The sequence below is a fragment of the Camelina sativa genome, chromosome 12 (assembly GCF_030686135.1).
Source record: "Camelina sativa cultivar CO46 ecotype springtype chromosome 12, ASM3068613v1".
In the NCBI taxonomy this organism is placed as follows: domain Eukaryota; kingdom Viridiplantae; phylum Streptophyta; class Magnoliopsida; order Brassicales; family Brassicaceae; genus Camelina; species Camelina sativa.
In genome coordinates this window covers 2,146,426-2,159,620 of record NC_141891.1, presented here as the reverse complement: position 1 = coordinate 2,159,620, position 13,195 = coordinate 2,146,426, and the positions used below count along the sequence as shown (strand labels likewise).

Genomic DNA, 13,195 nt, shown 5'->3' with positions numbered 1-13,195 from the left:
TTAAATGTTATTTTTAAAGTATTTATAAATGTAATATATTTAAAATTATTATATTATTAAATCTTATGATCTTAAACATGTTCTTCCAATAACAAACTTCTTAACAAAAGATCTAAACTAATGTTCTTATATTATTTTCATAATATTTTTACTCTAAGAACACCCAAAAGTGTTCTTCCAATAAAGATCCCTTATAGAATTAGTACTTTAAAATTATAATTAGTATTATATATATATATTAACTATATTTTTAATTTATTAGATTGTTTAAATTTTTAATTTCTTATAAATTAAAAATTTGTTAAAACAAAATTTTTGTATAACACATGACAAAATATTTTTAAAATTGAAATGTGTCGTGATCACATGAGTTACTAACTTTGAACACCAAAGTTTATATAATAACATAATAATATTGAGTACGCTATCAAATCATTCACCGATTGAAAAACTTAAGAAATTTACATTAATTTCTTATCTTAATTATCTTATTTTTTATATTATGTTAATCACTAGTTTTAATACATTAAACCTTTGTATAATTTAATCATTTTCTGTATAAATTTACTTTTACTATATGATTATAATAAATAAACAAAAATTTTGTATAACACATGACAAAATATTTAATTGTTAAAATTGAAATGTGTCGTGATCACATGAGTTACTAACTTTGAACACCAAAGTTTATATAATAACATAATAATATCGAGTACGCTATCAAATCATTCACCGATTGAAAAACTTAAGAAATTTATATTAATTTCTTATCTTAATTATCTTATTTTTTATATTATGTTAATCACTAGTTTTAATACATTAAACCTTTGCATAATTTAATCATTTTCTGTATAAATTTACTTTTACTATATGATTATAATAAATAATAATTGCAATTAAATTGAAAATATTTTCCTTATAAATTGCAAATATTTTCCATATAAATTGTACATATTTTCCTATTGAAATTAGTAATTTAATAGATAATTTTTCTATTAGAATTAGTGATATCAAAGATTAATTTTGGTTTTATATACTTTTCAAAAGTATTAGTTGTAATCCTTTTATTTTAAAGATTTTTTAATTTTCTTAAAATAATTAAATAAAAATTATTTTCACACATGTCCAAATATTATCGATAGACTTGACACATGTCGCGATTATATGAATTACTAACTTTGAAAACTAAGATTTATATAATAAGATAATAAATAGAAAATGAAATATAAATATACTCGAAGTTAAAATATAAATATATGAATATATATGTATTTTCATCAAACAAATTTTTTGAAAAATATTTAGCATTGACGAAGAGTTACCAACCGAGATTTTGTGTTAGAGTAAAATTATCTTATTATATAAATCTTAGTTTTCAAAATTAGTAATTCATATAATTAAAAGACACAAACTCGAAGTTATCAGTGAGAGAAAAGACATCGTGTAGAGTCCCGTAAAGTTCCTTGATCTGGATCTTCTGATTCAAAGCTTGGACATCTCAATAATGCTACCCTTGTTACTTACCTTGTGAAAAAGGTAACTGGAAAAAGTCTTACAATTTTTGTTGCCAAATCCAGCAAGTTAACACAACACATTATTTCTTTTTCACAAAATGTGATGGAACATGTGAAAAAAAATAAAGAGTTACAAATACTGATTTCAAAACTGAAATCCATGTGCTGGTGTGCATAAACTTGATCTTTTACTAGATATCCAAAATATCATTATTAGGATTATATTTTAAAGTGGTAGGATTCGTTGTTCATGATCAATGAGCACAACTTAGTTGTATATAGAATAACATTGTCTCAAATTACTTTAGCCACGTCTTTCTTCTAGTTAGTACTTAGTACTTATCCAATTGATGATAATTGGTGTAAGATTCTTTTTTAGTAAGATCATTGACGTGGTAGCTAGTTCCAATAATTAAGGATCATTGACAATTAGGTGACAGATATTCTTTAGCTATTGCTAAAAAGAATGTTTGTTTTAAATATTTTTTATATTAACGAGAATAGTAACATAACGTGATAGAACATGTAATTATTGGTGCCATTATCTATATTAAATTTATCAAATTAAGGTTTTATATACGTGTACTTTGGTCTAGGGGACTGACAGTATACGATGAGGCAAATCATATGAATACTTAATTTAATGTTATAAAATCTATGAATTAATCATATCCTTTATACACGTGTATGAGTATCATCAATGCATTAAACAGTAACGAGTTAGTAGACTTGACCAATTATTGGAAATCATATATATAATAGCTCAGTTTTCTCTCATTTGAAAGTGTCCACGTCAGCAGCAAAGCAGCAAAAATTATCAAATTCGTTGGGTTTTATATAAGCCTATTAAATCAAATGATATCAGCTCATTAAATAAAAAAGCTAGACAAAACGTTGTCGTCATCTTCCTGATATCACAGAGATCACAAAGATCGGAGAAAACTGAATCAGAGGTACCAATGGAGAAGATCAATGGTGTTAGAACTAACGTTTCTACAGTGGCCAGGATTTACAAGAAGCAAATCGGAGCCGGCGAGTATCGGGCGAGAAGAATGTGGTGTTGCTTCCAAATAAAGAAGAGGGTAAAGTTTAGTTCTCTCTCTCACGTGATTGACTTTTTAGACAATTTCACTAATTAAAGATAATGGTCTTTAACCGACAATGTTAGTTTGTTACTTCGTTAGGATTAAATTGACTGTGTGTTTAGAAGATATAAAGGAAAAAAAAATTGTAATTGCATAGTAAGATTTGTAATCCAACCACACAAATAACGAAAGGTGTATGTATATTTTGACATTAAAAACAAAAATATTATACAAATAACCCAAATCTTTACTTCCTTTTTTCATCCTATAAATCAAATTGGAGGAAAAACTATTACCATCAAACAATATAACAATTAAAATTTAAAAAACAACAAACTTAATCAACAAAATAAAAAATCTCCCAGCCAGGAAATAGGAAACTCACTTAGTCTACATCCACACTACATCATAAATTGCAATCCAAGTTGGTACAACAAAAAAGAAAGCCGAAGCTGGAAACAGAGGATGAATAGATGAAGAAAAAAGAAAGAAATAGAGAACCAGAGCAAAGCCAATGCCGTCACAGAAAAAAAAAATAAGAAGTAAATAATTACAGAACAAAACCCACAAAACAAACATAATAAGCAAAAATATCAAATACTAAAATAACAAATAGGCTCATCAAATGGGAAAAAAAAAATATTTTCGATAATTGCCTAACACACATTTAAACCAAATGGTAAATCAGACAAAATACTATCATATATAATTGTACAGTAAAAAAATAAAAAATTAAAGTAAATACCACTTTCATGGGAACATTTAATTTCAAATATATTTTTTAACCCCCAATTTATAATTTCAAGCCGGGGTTTCACAATCAGTACCAACTAAGCACATGTGCTAAGAGTGTAAAACACTAAATTCAAAAAATAAAATGTAAATTATAATAATTTTATAGAATAGTATATATATAGTTTTTTAATTAATGATATACCTCTGAGTTTACATAAAAATAAAATTAAAACTGATTAGCATACAACCCCGCGCAACGCGCGGGTTCTCATCCCTAGTTTTAAACATAACCACTCACTTATCAGAAGAGTGTATTTCTTACATAGTGACGAGTGTCGTGTCACTCTATATTATGTCTACATATGATATGATCATCAAATTTGCAATTACGTACTTTAATTTGCGTGATTATTTTAGTTTCTCACAGTTTTACATTACAAATATGAAATTCTAATATTAGATTTAGTTGCCTTTGGATTGAGTATGACCAGTAGTTTGTTTAAAGAATTTAAAAGATTTGTTTTGTGTTCAATATTTAGGTTTTGTCTAGTTTGGTTTCTACGAACTCTTATGATATATTGGTAATAAGTAAACAAGTTAAAATAAAATCATTCCACGTTAATGAGAATAGCCAACCAGCAACCAGATGTACCAACCCCGTAAATCCGTAATATATCTCGCAAGCAAATCAACTCAAAACTCGTGCACCACTCTTATACGTGTCGTAATGTGACAAACCATGTAGAGGACATTAGAAATAATTTTTGTAATCTTGTAAAGGCAAAATATTTTCCGTAATATGCAAACCTACATAAGAGCTGATTGGATAAAAGAAGGGCGTATATAATTTTTAATACAGTATATGGTTGAGGAAGATCTGGATCTCGATACCTACCGAGAGTCGAGACCATTTAAATTTTTGACACCGTCGATGTTTTTAATATTTAAGAAAACTCGAAAGGTCAATTGATAATGTGGCAAAACCGGAGGCAACACAAACGATGACTCATCAGGCTCATTTCTGTGGCCAAATAATTTGACCAATATAATAGCCCGACAGCTCAGAAAGTCACAGATTTGCCAGTAATAATCGGACCAATCAAATTTTAAAATTCAATTATTGTTGAAGTTTTGTTGGTTGATACGCAAAAACCCTATGCTGTATATATTTTATACATTGGTAGAGCAAGTTGAATAAAGCAGATCGATCAAAAAAGAAAGAAAAATAGCTCAAACGCCTTTCTAAAAAAGATTAAAACAAAAGCACAAAACCATATTACGAAAAATGTCTAATATGATCGTCAAGAATCAACTAAGATCTATAAGCTTACCTTCAAGATCGCATCCAAGCACGACGGGAATCGAGGAAGCTCTTCACAAGGTTAAAAAGATTAACACCACGACGGATTCGTCCGAGTCAACCTTGATGAGCTTGGCGGGATTGGAGGAGCTCTACAATTGTACGGAGGAGTTTCTGAAAATGAGCTCAACGCAAAGGGTTATGTCGTCTGATGGATCCGAGTTTATGGAGGAGATGCTTGATGGTTCGTTGAGGCTAATGGATATATGCAGCGTCTCAAGGGATCTCATGGTGGAGACTCACGAGCATGTTCGTGGTGTTCAATCATGTCTCAGGAGAAAGAAATTAGCCGGAGGAGGAGACCAACTCGATGTTGCCGTCTTGGGGTATGTTGGATTTAGAAAGAACATGAGAAAAGAAGCTAGGAAGCTTCTTGGATCCTTGAAGAACATTGATGGAGGCCTAAGTTCATCATCATCCGTAATTAATCATGAGCAAGATGAACATCTTGTGGCGGTTATAGATGCGATGAGAGGAGTAGTTTCCGTTAGCGTTTCGGTGTTGAGGTCGTTCTTGGAGTTCTTGTCGGGACGACAAAGTAACATTAAGAGCAAGTTGGCTTCGGTACTAAAGAAAAAGAAGGTTCATCATGATGATGGGACCAAGAACGAGTTGGAGAGTTTGGATTCAGCGATATGCTGCTCTCATGATGATCTTCAAAAGAAGCTAGAGGATGTTGAGATGTGCATTGATGGGTTCGAGAAGAATTTAGAAGGGTTATTTCGAAGGTTGATAAGAACACGTGCCTCGCTTCTCAACATAATCTCTCATTAGATTTTAATGTACGCACACGTAATGTAACCTTCCCAGGCATTCGACTTTATAGAATTTGCCGGAGGGATACATTATATACACACTAGACATATTGATAAATGTAGAGATAAATTTGTAAAAATAGATACAATATTGCATTGATTAATACAAGCTTTTTTGTGATAAATGTTATTATGGAGCCATCTAAAACCAACAGTTCAAATTGACTGAATCAGTGGCAATCTTTTCTCATCAAATTTTTAATCTCGGCTCAAACATATCGAAACTTATATATTCGTGTGTCTTTTAGTATTAACGTCTATGAAAGATACAATTATTTGAAATACTTTGTCAAATTTTTCTTTTTAAGTTATTTGTAACTGGTTAGAACGTATATAGTGTACAATATATAGAACCTACATCGATATTTATTAACTTTTGTTTAAGTTTTCTTCATACATTACAGACATTAATTTTACAAATAGCGTTGTTTATTAAATTCATGAGTATTTTGTAAAAGCTTTTTAATTCATGAGTATTTGTAAAAGTTCACCTAAAAACTAAAATTATATATTTCATTTATTTATTCAATACTACAAAATAAACAATTATATATATCATAATTGTGGTACTAAAAAAATCTAAAGTACGTATATATAATATAAGAATAATTCACAACCAAAATTTTACAGAGAAATAAATAAACTCTAAACCAAAAAATTCATGATACCCATAGGAGCACGTGCGTGCCGGTTTAGTTAAATTATTATATTAATTGATGATTTTCTGGTTTTCAATTTTTGGTACATATCATCTGAAGATAGCAAATACTCGTTCTTTATCCTCAGGGGTAGTTTTGTCAAAACATGATTTGAATTGGAACCTACGTACGGACGCAACCTTTGAAAGAAAAGGCGCGAGAGGGATCTAAACAAACAAAACACTCGTTAGGCACACACATAACTGTAAACGGAGAAACTATATAAAGACCAATTTGATGGATTGTAAAAAAGTATTACTCTCAACAAGGCAAAATCATGAGTAATACTGACGAGAGAAAACTGAATTCTGAGGAAGAGGGACATGAAAGTTCTGACGACAGTGGCTATCTTAGTAGCGATGAAAAAGGAGAAATTCACGAACTTGTTCTGGCCTTGCCGGCATTGAGTCTCGCTGAAAGTTTTAACGTGGATGAAACTATCCGTGAAGACGCCGCAGTTGCGGCAACTCTTATTGTTGATGCTGCTAAAGAAGCCGCAGTTGCGGCAACACTTAGTGTTGATGCTGCTAAGGAAGCCGCTGGGAAGAAGGATCAAACTGGCAGTGGTAAAGGTGGCTTTGATGGGGCTCCCAAAGATAGGATCAAAGTCGGAAGACCACGTGTCTTATTGGAAGCTCTTGCCGGAGCGTCTGGATCTACAGTCGTCGCTTCCACCATGGACAAAGAGCCAATTAAGAAGGCTAGAAAGAAAGGGTCGACGCAATTGACCAACCCTCCTAAAGGTCCTCCCACATGTAACATATGTGGGATAGGTTTTGGTTCTTGGAAAGCTGTCTTTGGTCACCTAAGTCTTCACAAAGACCGTGGATATCAAGGTTTTCTTCCTCCACCAACATTTAATGCGGCTGAGGAAGGATTTGGTGGGACGGTTGCTGCTTCTTCCGGTGGCGGAGGGTCTGGTTCAGGCACTGGAGGGTTGGAGATTGATCTGAATGTTGATGTAATGGAAGAGGATGAAGGAGGGACTGCATCTGGTGTCGCTCCAAAGTTTGATCTCAATAGGTCTCCCCCACAGGAAGACGGAAAAGAGGATGACAAAGCTAAGTGAAAAGCATTCTGAGACTTTGCTAAAACATTACAATTTCAATTTTCTTGTTTGATTTCAATAATGTGCATGTGCGCATGCAAATACTCTTCCTTCGTAACATTGTTTTCTTCCGTTTGTTTCTTTGAACTATTCAATCTATGCTGTTGTTGCTTCATACATTATGTGACGTACTTTCATTGAAATGAAGATATAATAAGAGTTTTGACATTTGACAACAACATTATAATGAATAAGTCGTTCACTACTTCTATAATTTAATCAGCTGCTTAGCTTAAAACAACAATGTATTATGTAAGGATATATTGATCGCAAATTCCATGAAATGTATTTGCCGTTTGTTTTTATTCTTTTCCGATCCCTATCTTAAAATATAGAATGTGAAATATATTTTCAGTTTGTGATTAATAATAATTATATAGCTGCAAATATGGCCAAAATTATATTAACCAACGCAAAGGATTATTTAAAAAAAAAAACCAATTGTTACTTTCTTACCATCAAACTAAAAAACCATAATTAGGTTATTTAACAGCGTCAGCGTGAAAAAGAAGTGGCAAATAAAAGTTAAAACCGGTTGAGTACATTAAATTTACTGCTGATGAAAGATTTCTCAATATTGTACAGAAGTTAATTGAACAAAAATATACTATATCGCATAATAAGAAATACTAGAAATGTCAGTCTTTTTCCTGAGACAAATTTAAGTTGCAACACAAATGGCTGTTACTGTTTTGGCTTTACCAATGATTGGTAATAAATGAAAAGTTTTTTTTAACCAACAAAACGATACCGTTAAAAAGTCCACTTCCACGTTTATTAAAACAAATAACAGAGTGAGCACTGACGAAACAAATCTTCTCAAAACCCGTGCTCTTCTTACACGTGTCGCAATGTGAGACGGTCATGCAGGAGGCAATGTAATAGTTTTTGTATGTTTTAGAAGAGTATTTCTTTTTGTTTTAAGGAATCGTAAGTAGCAAACTACATAAGTTGATAGGAGGAAGATCTGGATCTCATTGCCTACCGAGACGCTTTTACGAACCCGAAAGGTCAATTGATAATGTGGCGAAACCGGAGGCAACATAGATTATGACTCATCAGGCTTTTCTCTGTGGCCAAATAAATTGACCAATATAATAAGTCCGACAGCTCAAGAGTGCCACAGATTTGCCAGTAATAATTGGACCAATCAAATTTAAAAGATCAATTATTGTTGAAGTTTTGTTGGTTGATGACGTTGCAAAAACCTTATGCTATATATATGCATGTGTAGGGCAAGTTGAACAAAGCAGAACGATCAAATTAAAAGGAGGAAACAAAACCTCAAAACACATACAAAAAAAAAAAAACAAGACACAAAAGATGGCGAATATGATTACTAAGAAACAATTAAGATCGACAAGTTTACCTTCAAGATCGCATCCAAGCACGAGTGAGATTGAAGAAGCTCTTAATAAAATTAAAACAATAAACACAACGACGGGTTCATCCGAATCGATCTTGATGGGCATGGCTGGTTTGGAGGAACTCTACAACTGCACGGAAGAGTTTCTGAAAATGGGTTCAACGCAACGGGCTATGTCCTCTGGTGGGTCGGAGTTCATGGAGGAAATGCTTGATGGTTCGTTGAGGCTGATGGATATATGCAGCGTCTCGAGGGATCTTATGGCGGAGACTCACGGTCATGTTCGTGGTGTTCACTCATGTGTTAGTCGCAAGAAGGTAGCCGGAGGAGGAGATCAACTAGTTGTCGCTGTCTCGGGCTATGTCCGATTCAGGAAGAACATGAGAAAAGAAGCTAAGAAGCTTCTCGGATCCTTGAAGAAAATCGATGGAGTGTCAGGTTCATGTGATAATGATTATGAAGATGGACATCTTGTGGCGGTTATGGATGCGATGAGACGAGTGGTATCATTAAGTGTAGTGGTGTTGAAGTCGTTCTTGGAACTCTTGTCCGGACGACAAAGTAACATAAAGAGCAAGTTGGCTTCGGTACTAAAGAAGAAAAAAGATCATCACGAGGCCACGAAGAACGAGTTGGAGACATTGGATTCCGTAATTCGTGGAGATTCTTGCGGGCATGAGGATCTACAAAAGAAGCTTGATGAGGTTGAGATGAGCGTTTGTGGGTTCGAGAAAAATCTAGAAGGATTGTTTCGAAGGTTGATAAGAACACGAGCCTCGCTTCTCAACATAATCTCTCACTAAGAAGTTAATGTATGCAATGTAACCTTCGTGGCCATTCGGTTTTAGAGAATTTGCCGGAGGAATGCATTGTAGAAGCATATAAAAGATTTTGTAGACTGATATACATGTAAGGAAAATGTGTAAATGTAGAATCAACATTGCAGTTTTATATCCACAAGTGTTACGAAAAAAAAATCTAAGACTCATAATTTAAAATATGACTTAATTAGTTAGAAAATTTTCTAAACTCAAATCCATGATTGAAACTTATACGTTCATGTCTTGATTTATTATGTACAAAGGATAGGAGAGTTGACTTATCAGTACTCTAAAAATTAACCACTGACGTTGAACGTGCATACAATTATCGCTGCTGAAATTTATGCATGCTAGTATTATAATATCGATCGAGCATGAATATACCCAAGATGCTGATATTAATTAGTAATCATATGTAGAAGTGATATTAAAACCGTATGCTCGAACTGTTATGTACTGAGGTTTACAAGTCTACTACGTCTTTTTATTATTATTTTTTACAAGTCTGGCCGGATCAGAGTCTTTCACTTCTAGTCAAGCAATCCCGGTTTGGCAAACCGGCAAATTTTGTAAGGAACCGAGTAAAAAATAAAACCAACATTGACAACTTTCTACTTGGCCTATATTGGGCTTGTATAGGCTTTTATTAGCCTATAAAAGTGATTTACTATTAGGGTTATTTTGCATTAGGGTTATTTCCTTTTTCTTTTTCTTTTTACTTTACAACAAAGTTTTCGCCTCTTTAACGACGTAAAATTACACAATTCATAAATAAGATCATTTTAAAATTCATAAAATTACACAATTCATAAATAAGATCATTTTAAAATTCATAAAATCAAACAATTCATAAATAAGATCATTTACAACAATTCTTACATAGAATTATCGACGCAACCATACCAAAACACTTAGTTTTGACCTTCAGGACATACGCAATGGCAGGCTGTAGCAAAGCATAATGGTTTGCATCCTGGCCTACAAAAACTTGTCATAAGTCGCTTAATAACTGGTAGTGAAGCTTCCTGTTGCAACAAGTGTCGAGAATTTTCTTCAAGTAAGAGACGTTTCGCCTCAGCGATCTCAACTATTACGGATATCATCACTACAACACAAAAGAAAGTGTATAATAAAACATTAATTAGTAACACAGTATAATTCTTTAATACCATATTATATAAAAAAGTTGAATTTACCAATAAAAGCCAAAAAGATGATGAAAGCAGCCTTTGATGAAGATTTTCTCATCGTCATGTAAATCTGTTTTGTTTTTTCTTTTTCTTTTTCTTTTTATTTTTCTTTGGATAACCTTGTAGAACTAGAAAGAGTTGATGAAGAAGATGACAATATCTGAAACAATGTATAACGTTTATATAGAATAGAGAAAGTGTGCTAATTTAGTAAAACTAAATATGAAAGATTTTGCGTCAACGATATTTATGAACAAGATAAGAATAGAAAAATAGTTTTAAAAGATAAATAGTTTGTTACCAAAAAAAAAGATAAGAATAGAATGTGTTAAATATGGTAGATAAATAAGGGACTCAAAAAAATTTGACAAAATACACAAACTAAGTTTGACTCGTAAAAGCCCACGACTAAAATCCAGCCTATTACAGCCCAACACTCATTTAGAATCAATGAATCACAACACATGTCAATCAAAAAGCCACGGTGCTTAGTAGGCTTGAGATAAATAACCGATCCAAATTTCCGACCCGACCCAAACCGAAAAAGTCGGTTCGGTTGCTTAGTAGAACTCTGTGATTACTTTGAGGATTATGAAAGTTTAGACTACCTGGTATTTATACTTTTGAGGAAAGATTTACAAAGTTTAGATTTATCACATTTTCGTTCGTGATCAAGTCTAGGTTTAAGATTGGATTTATGTAAAACAACATCAAATTGCTCGATTCAAAGGTAAATTAGGTCTTTGTCTTGCCTCTTGTTATAGTTTTTCTTCTAATGTGTTGATTCTTATCACTGCAGGGACAGTGAGACAGAGAGAGAGAGAGAGAGATGGAGAGAGCAAACAGACCTGAAGGTATCATTTCTTTATTTTCTTCTGTTAGAAGTTTATCTCTATCTTTTAACCAATACTCCCTTCTTCTTCTTTTGAAGTTGGAACTCCACAAGACACCATAATTTAACGCATAGCCTTTGAACAAAAAGGTACTTGTCATTGCCTCATGCCAAAAATTCCCTTCCACAGGTAATAAACAGTTGAAACTCTCTGATTCCTTAACTCTTCTCTTATCTTTATTTGGCGTGTGAATGTTTTTTACTTTTGAGATAAGAGTTTTGCTTTTGTTTGTATATGGTGATCTTAAAAAACGGGTTTGTTTGTTTCCTTTGGGTGAAACAAGTGCGTGTTCGTGTGTTCCAAAACCTTTTTTTTGGAGGATGAAGTAGATTCAGACGAAAAACGGTTGCCGGCGGGCGTTCTTACAGTAACAACACCATACTGATTTTTAGAGGTAAGATTTACAAAGTTTAGATTTATCATATTTTCTATTCATGATCGAGTATAGGTTTAAATATTGGATTTCTGTTTGATTTTGGGACATGTTACTGATTTCTTGCCGGCGGTGTTCTTACAGTAGCAATATCATACAGAATTTTATATGTGCGTGTTTGGACGTTAAGTAGACTAAATCTTCTTCTTGCTCTGTAAGTAATCACAAAGTCCTGTTTTCTAAGATTAAGAATTGCGTAGACTGTGTAGTAATCTCTCAATGCAAGAAATTTCATCTTTCATCTGTGATTTATTGGAGTTTCATTGATTTGAGGTTTGATAAAATGTTAAATTGGTTTTAAGGAATGAATCAAAAGAGCGATTAAAAAAGTATGGGAGGAGCAGTAGAAAACAGAAATATGGGATGCTCGTTGGGTTTGGCAACATGTCTATGATACAATCATACAACAAGTATATTTTGACATCGTCAACTTTTTTACATGGCGTCGTGAGTTAGCCTTGAGAGTGACGTAGATGTTTAGATGACCGAAGAAGATATTGTTGACTTCACACGTGAGAGGGATTAACAACGTAAAATTACACAATTCATAAATAAGATCATTTTAAAATTCATAAAATTTCACAATTCATAAATAAGATTATTTTAAAATTCATAAAATTAACAACAATTCATAAATAAGATCATTTTCAACAATTCTTACATAAAATTAACGACCCAACCATACCAAACACTTAGTTTTGACCTTCAGGACATACGCAATGGCAGGCTGTAGCAAAGCATAATGGTTTGCATCCTGGCCTACAAAAACTTGTCATAAGTCGCTTAATAACTGGTAGTGAAGCTTCCTGTTGCAACAAGTGTCGAGAAGTTTCTTCAAGTAAGAGACGTTTTGCCTCACCAATCTCAACTGTTACGGATATCATCACTACAACACAAAAAAGTGTATAATAAAACATTAGTAACACAATATAATTCTTTAATACCATACTATATAAAAAAAGTTGAATTTACCAATAAAAGCCAAAAGGATGATGAAAGCAGCCTTTGATGAAGATTTTCCCATCATCATGTTTTGTTTTTTTTCTTTTTCTTTGGATAAGCTTGTAGAACTAGAAAGAATTGATGAAAAAGATGACAATATCTGAAACAATGTATAAGTTTATATAGAATAGAGAAAATGTGCTTAATTTAGTAAAATTAAATATGAAAGATTATG

General features: G+C 32.5%; 3 protein-coding genes across 3 annotated transcripts; all 3 read left to right on the top strand.

Moving 5' to 3' along the window:
- Positions 1-4,532: 4,532 nt before the first annotated feature.
- Positions 4,533-5,634, top strand: LOC104729632 (uncharacterized). Its single transcript, XM_010448590.2, has one exon. It carries the CDS (start codon positions 4,620-4,622, stop codon positions 5,466-5,468), a length of 849 nt encoding a protein of 282 aa, XP_010446892.1. The 5' UTR covers positions 4,533-4,619; the 3' UTR covers positions 5,469-5,634.
- An 828-nt stretch (positions 5,635-6,462) lies between these two features.
- On the top strand, positions 6,463-7,483 carry LOC104729631 (uncharacterized). The gene has a single exon (XM_010448589.2). The coding sequence runs from the start codon at positions 6,485-6,487 to the stop codon at positions 7,274-7,276; it is 792 nt and encodes a 263-aa protein (XP_010446891.1). The 5' UTR covers positions 6,463-6,484; the 3' UTR covers positions 7,277-7,483.
- A 1,155-nt stretch (positions 7,484-8,638) lies between these two features.
- On the top strand, positions 8,639-9,484 carry LOC104729630 (uncharacterized). Its single transcript, XM_010448588.1, has one exon. It carries the CDS (start codon positions 8,639-8,641, stop codon positions 9,482-9,484), a length of 846 nt encoding a protein of 281 aa, XP_010446890.1.
- The last annotated feature ends 3,711 nt before the right edge of the window (positions 9,485-13,195 follow it).

Excerpts from the sequence above, each read along its gene's own strand:
- LOC104729631 (XM_010448589.2), top strand. The coding sequence starts at position 6,485 with ATGAGTAATACTGACGAGAGAAAACTGAATTCTGAGGAAGAGGGACAT.
- LOC104729630 (XM_010448588.1), top strand. The coding sequence starts at position 8,639 with ATGGCGAATATGATTACTAAGAAACAATTAAGATCGACAAGTTTACCT.
- LOC104729632 (XM_010448590.2), top strand. The coding sequence starts at position 4,620 with ATGTCTAATATGATCGTCAAGAATCAACTAAGATCTATAAGCTTACCT.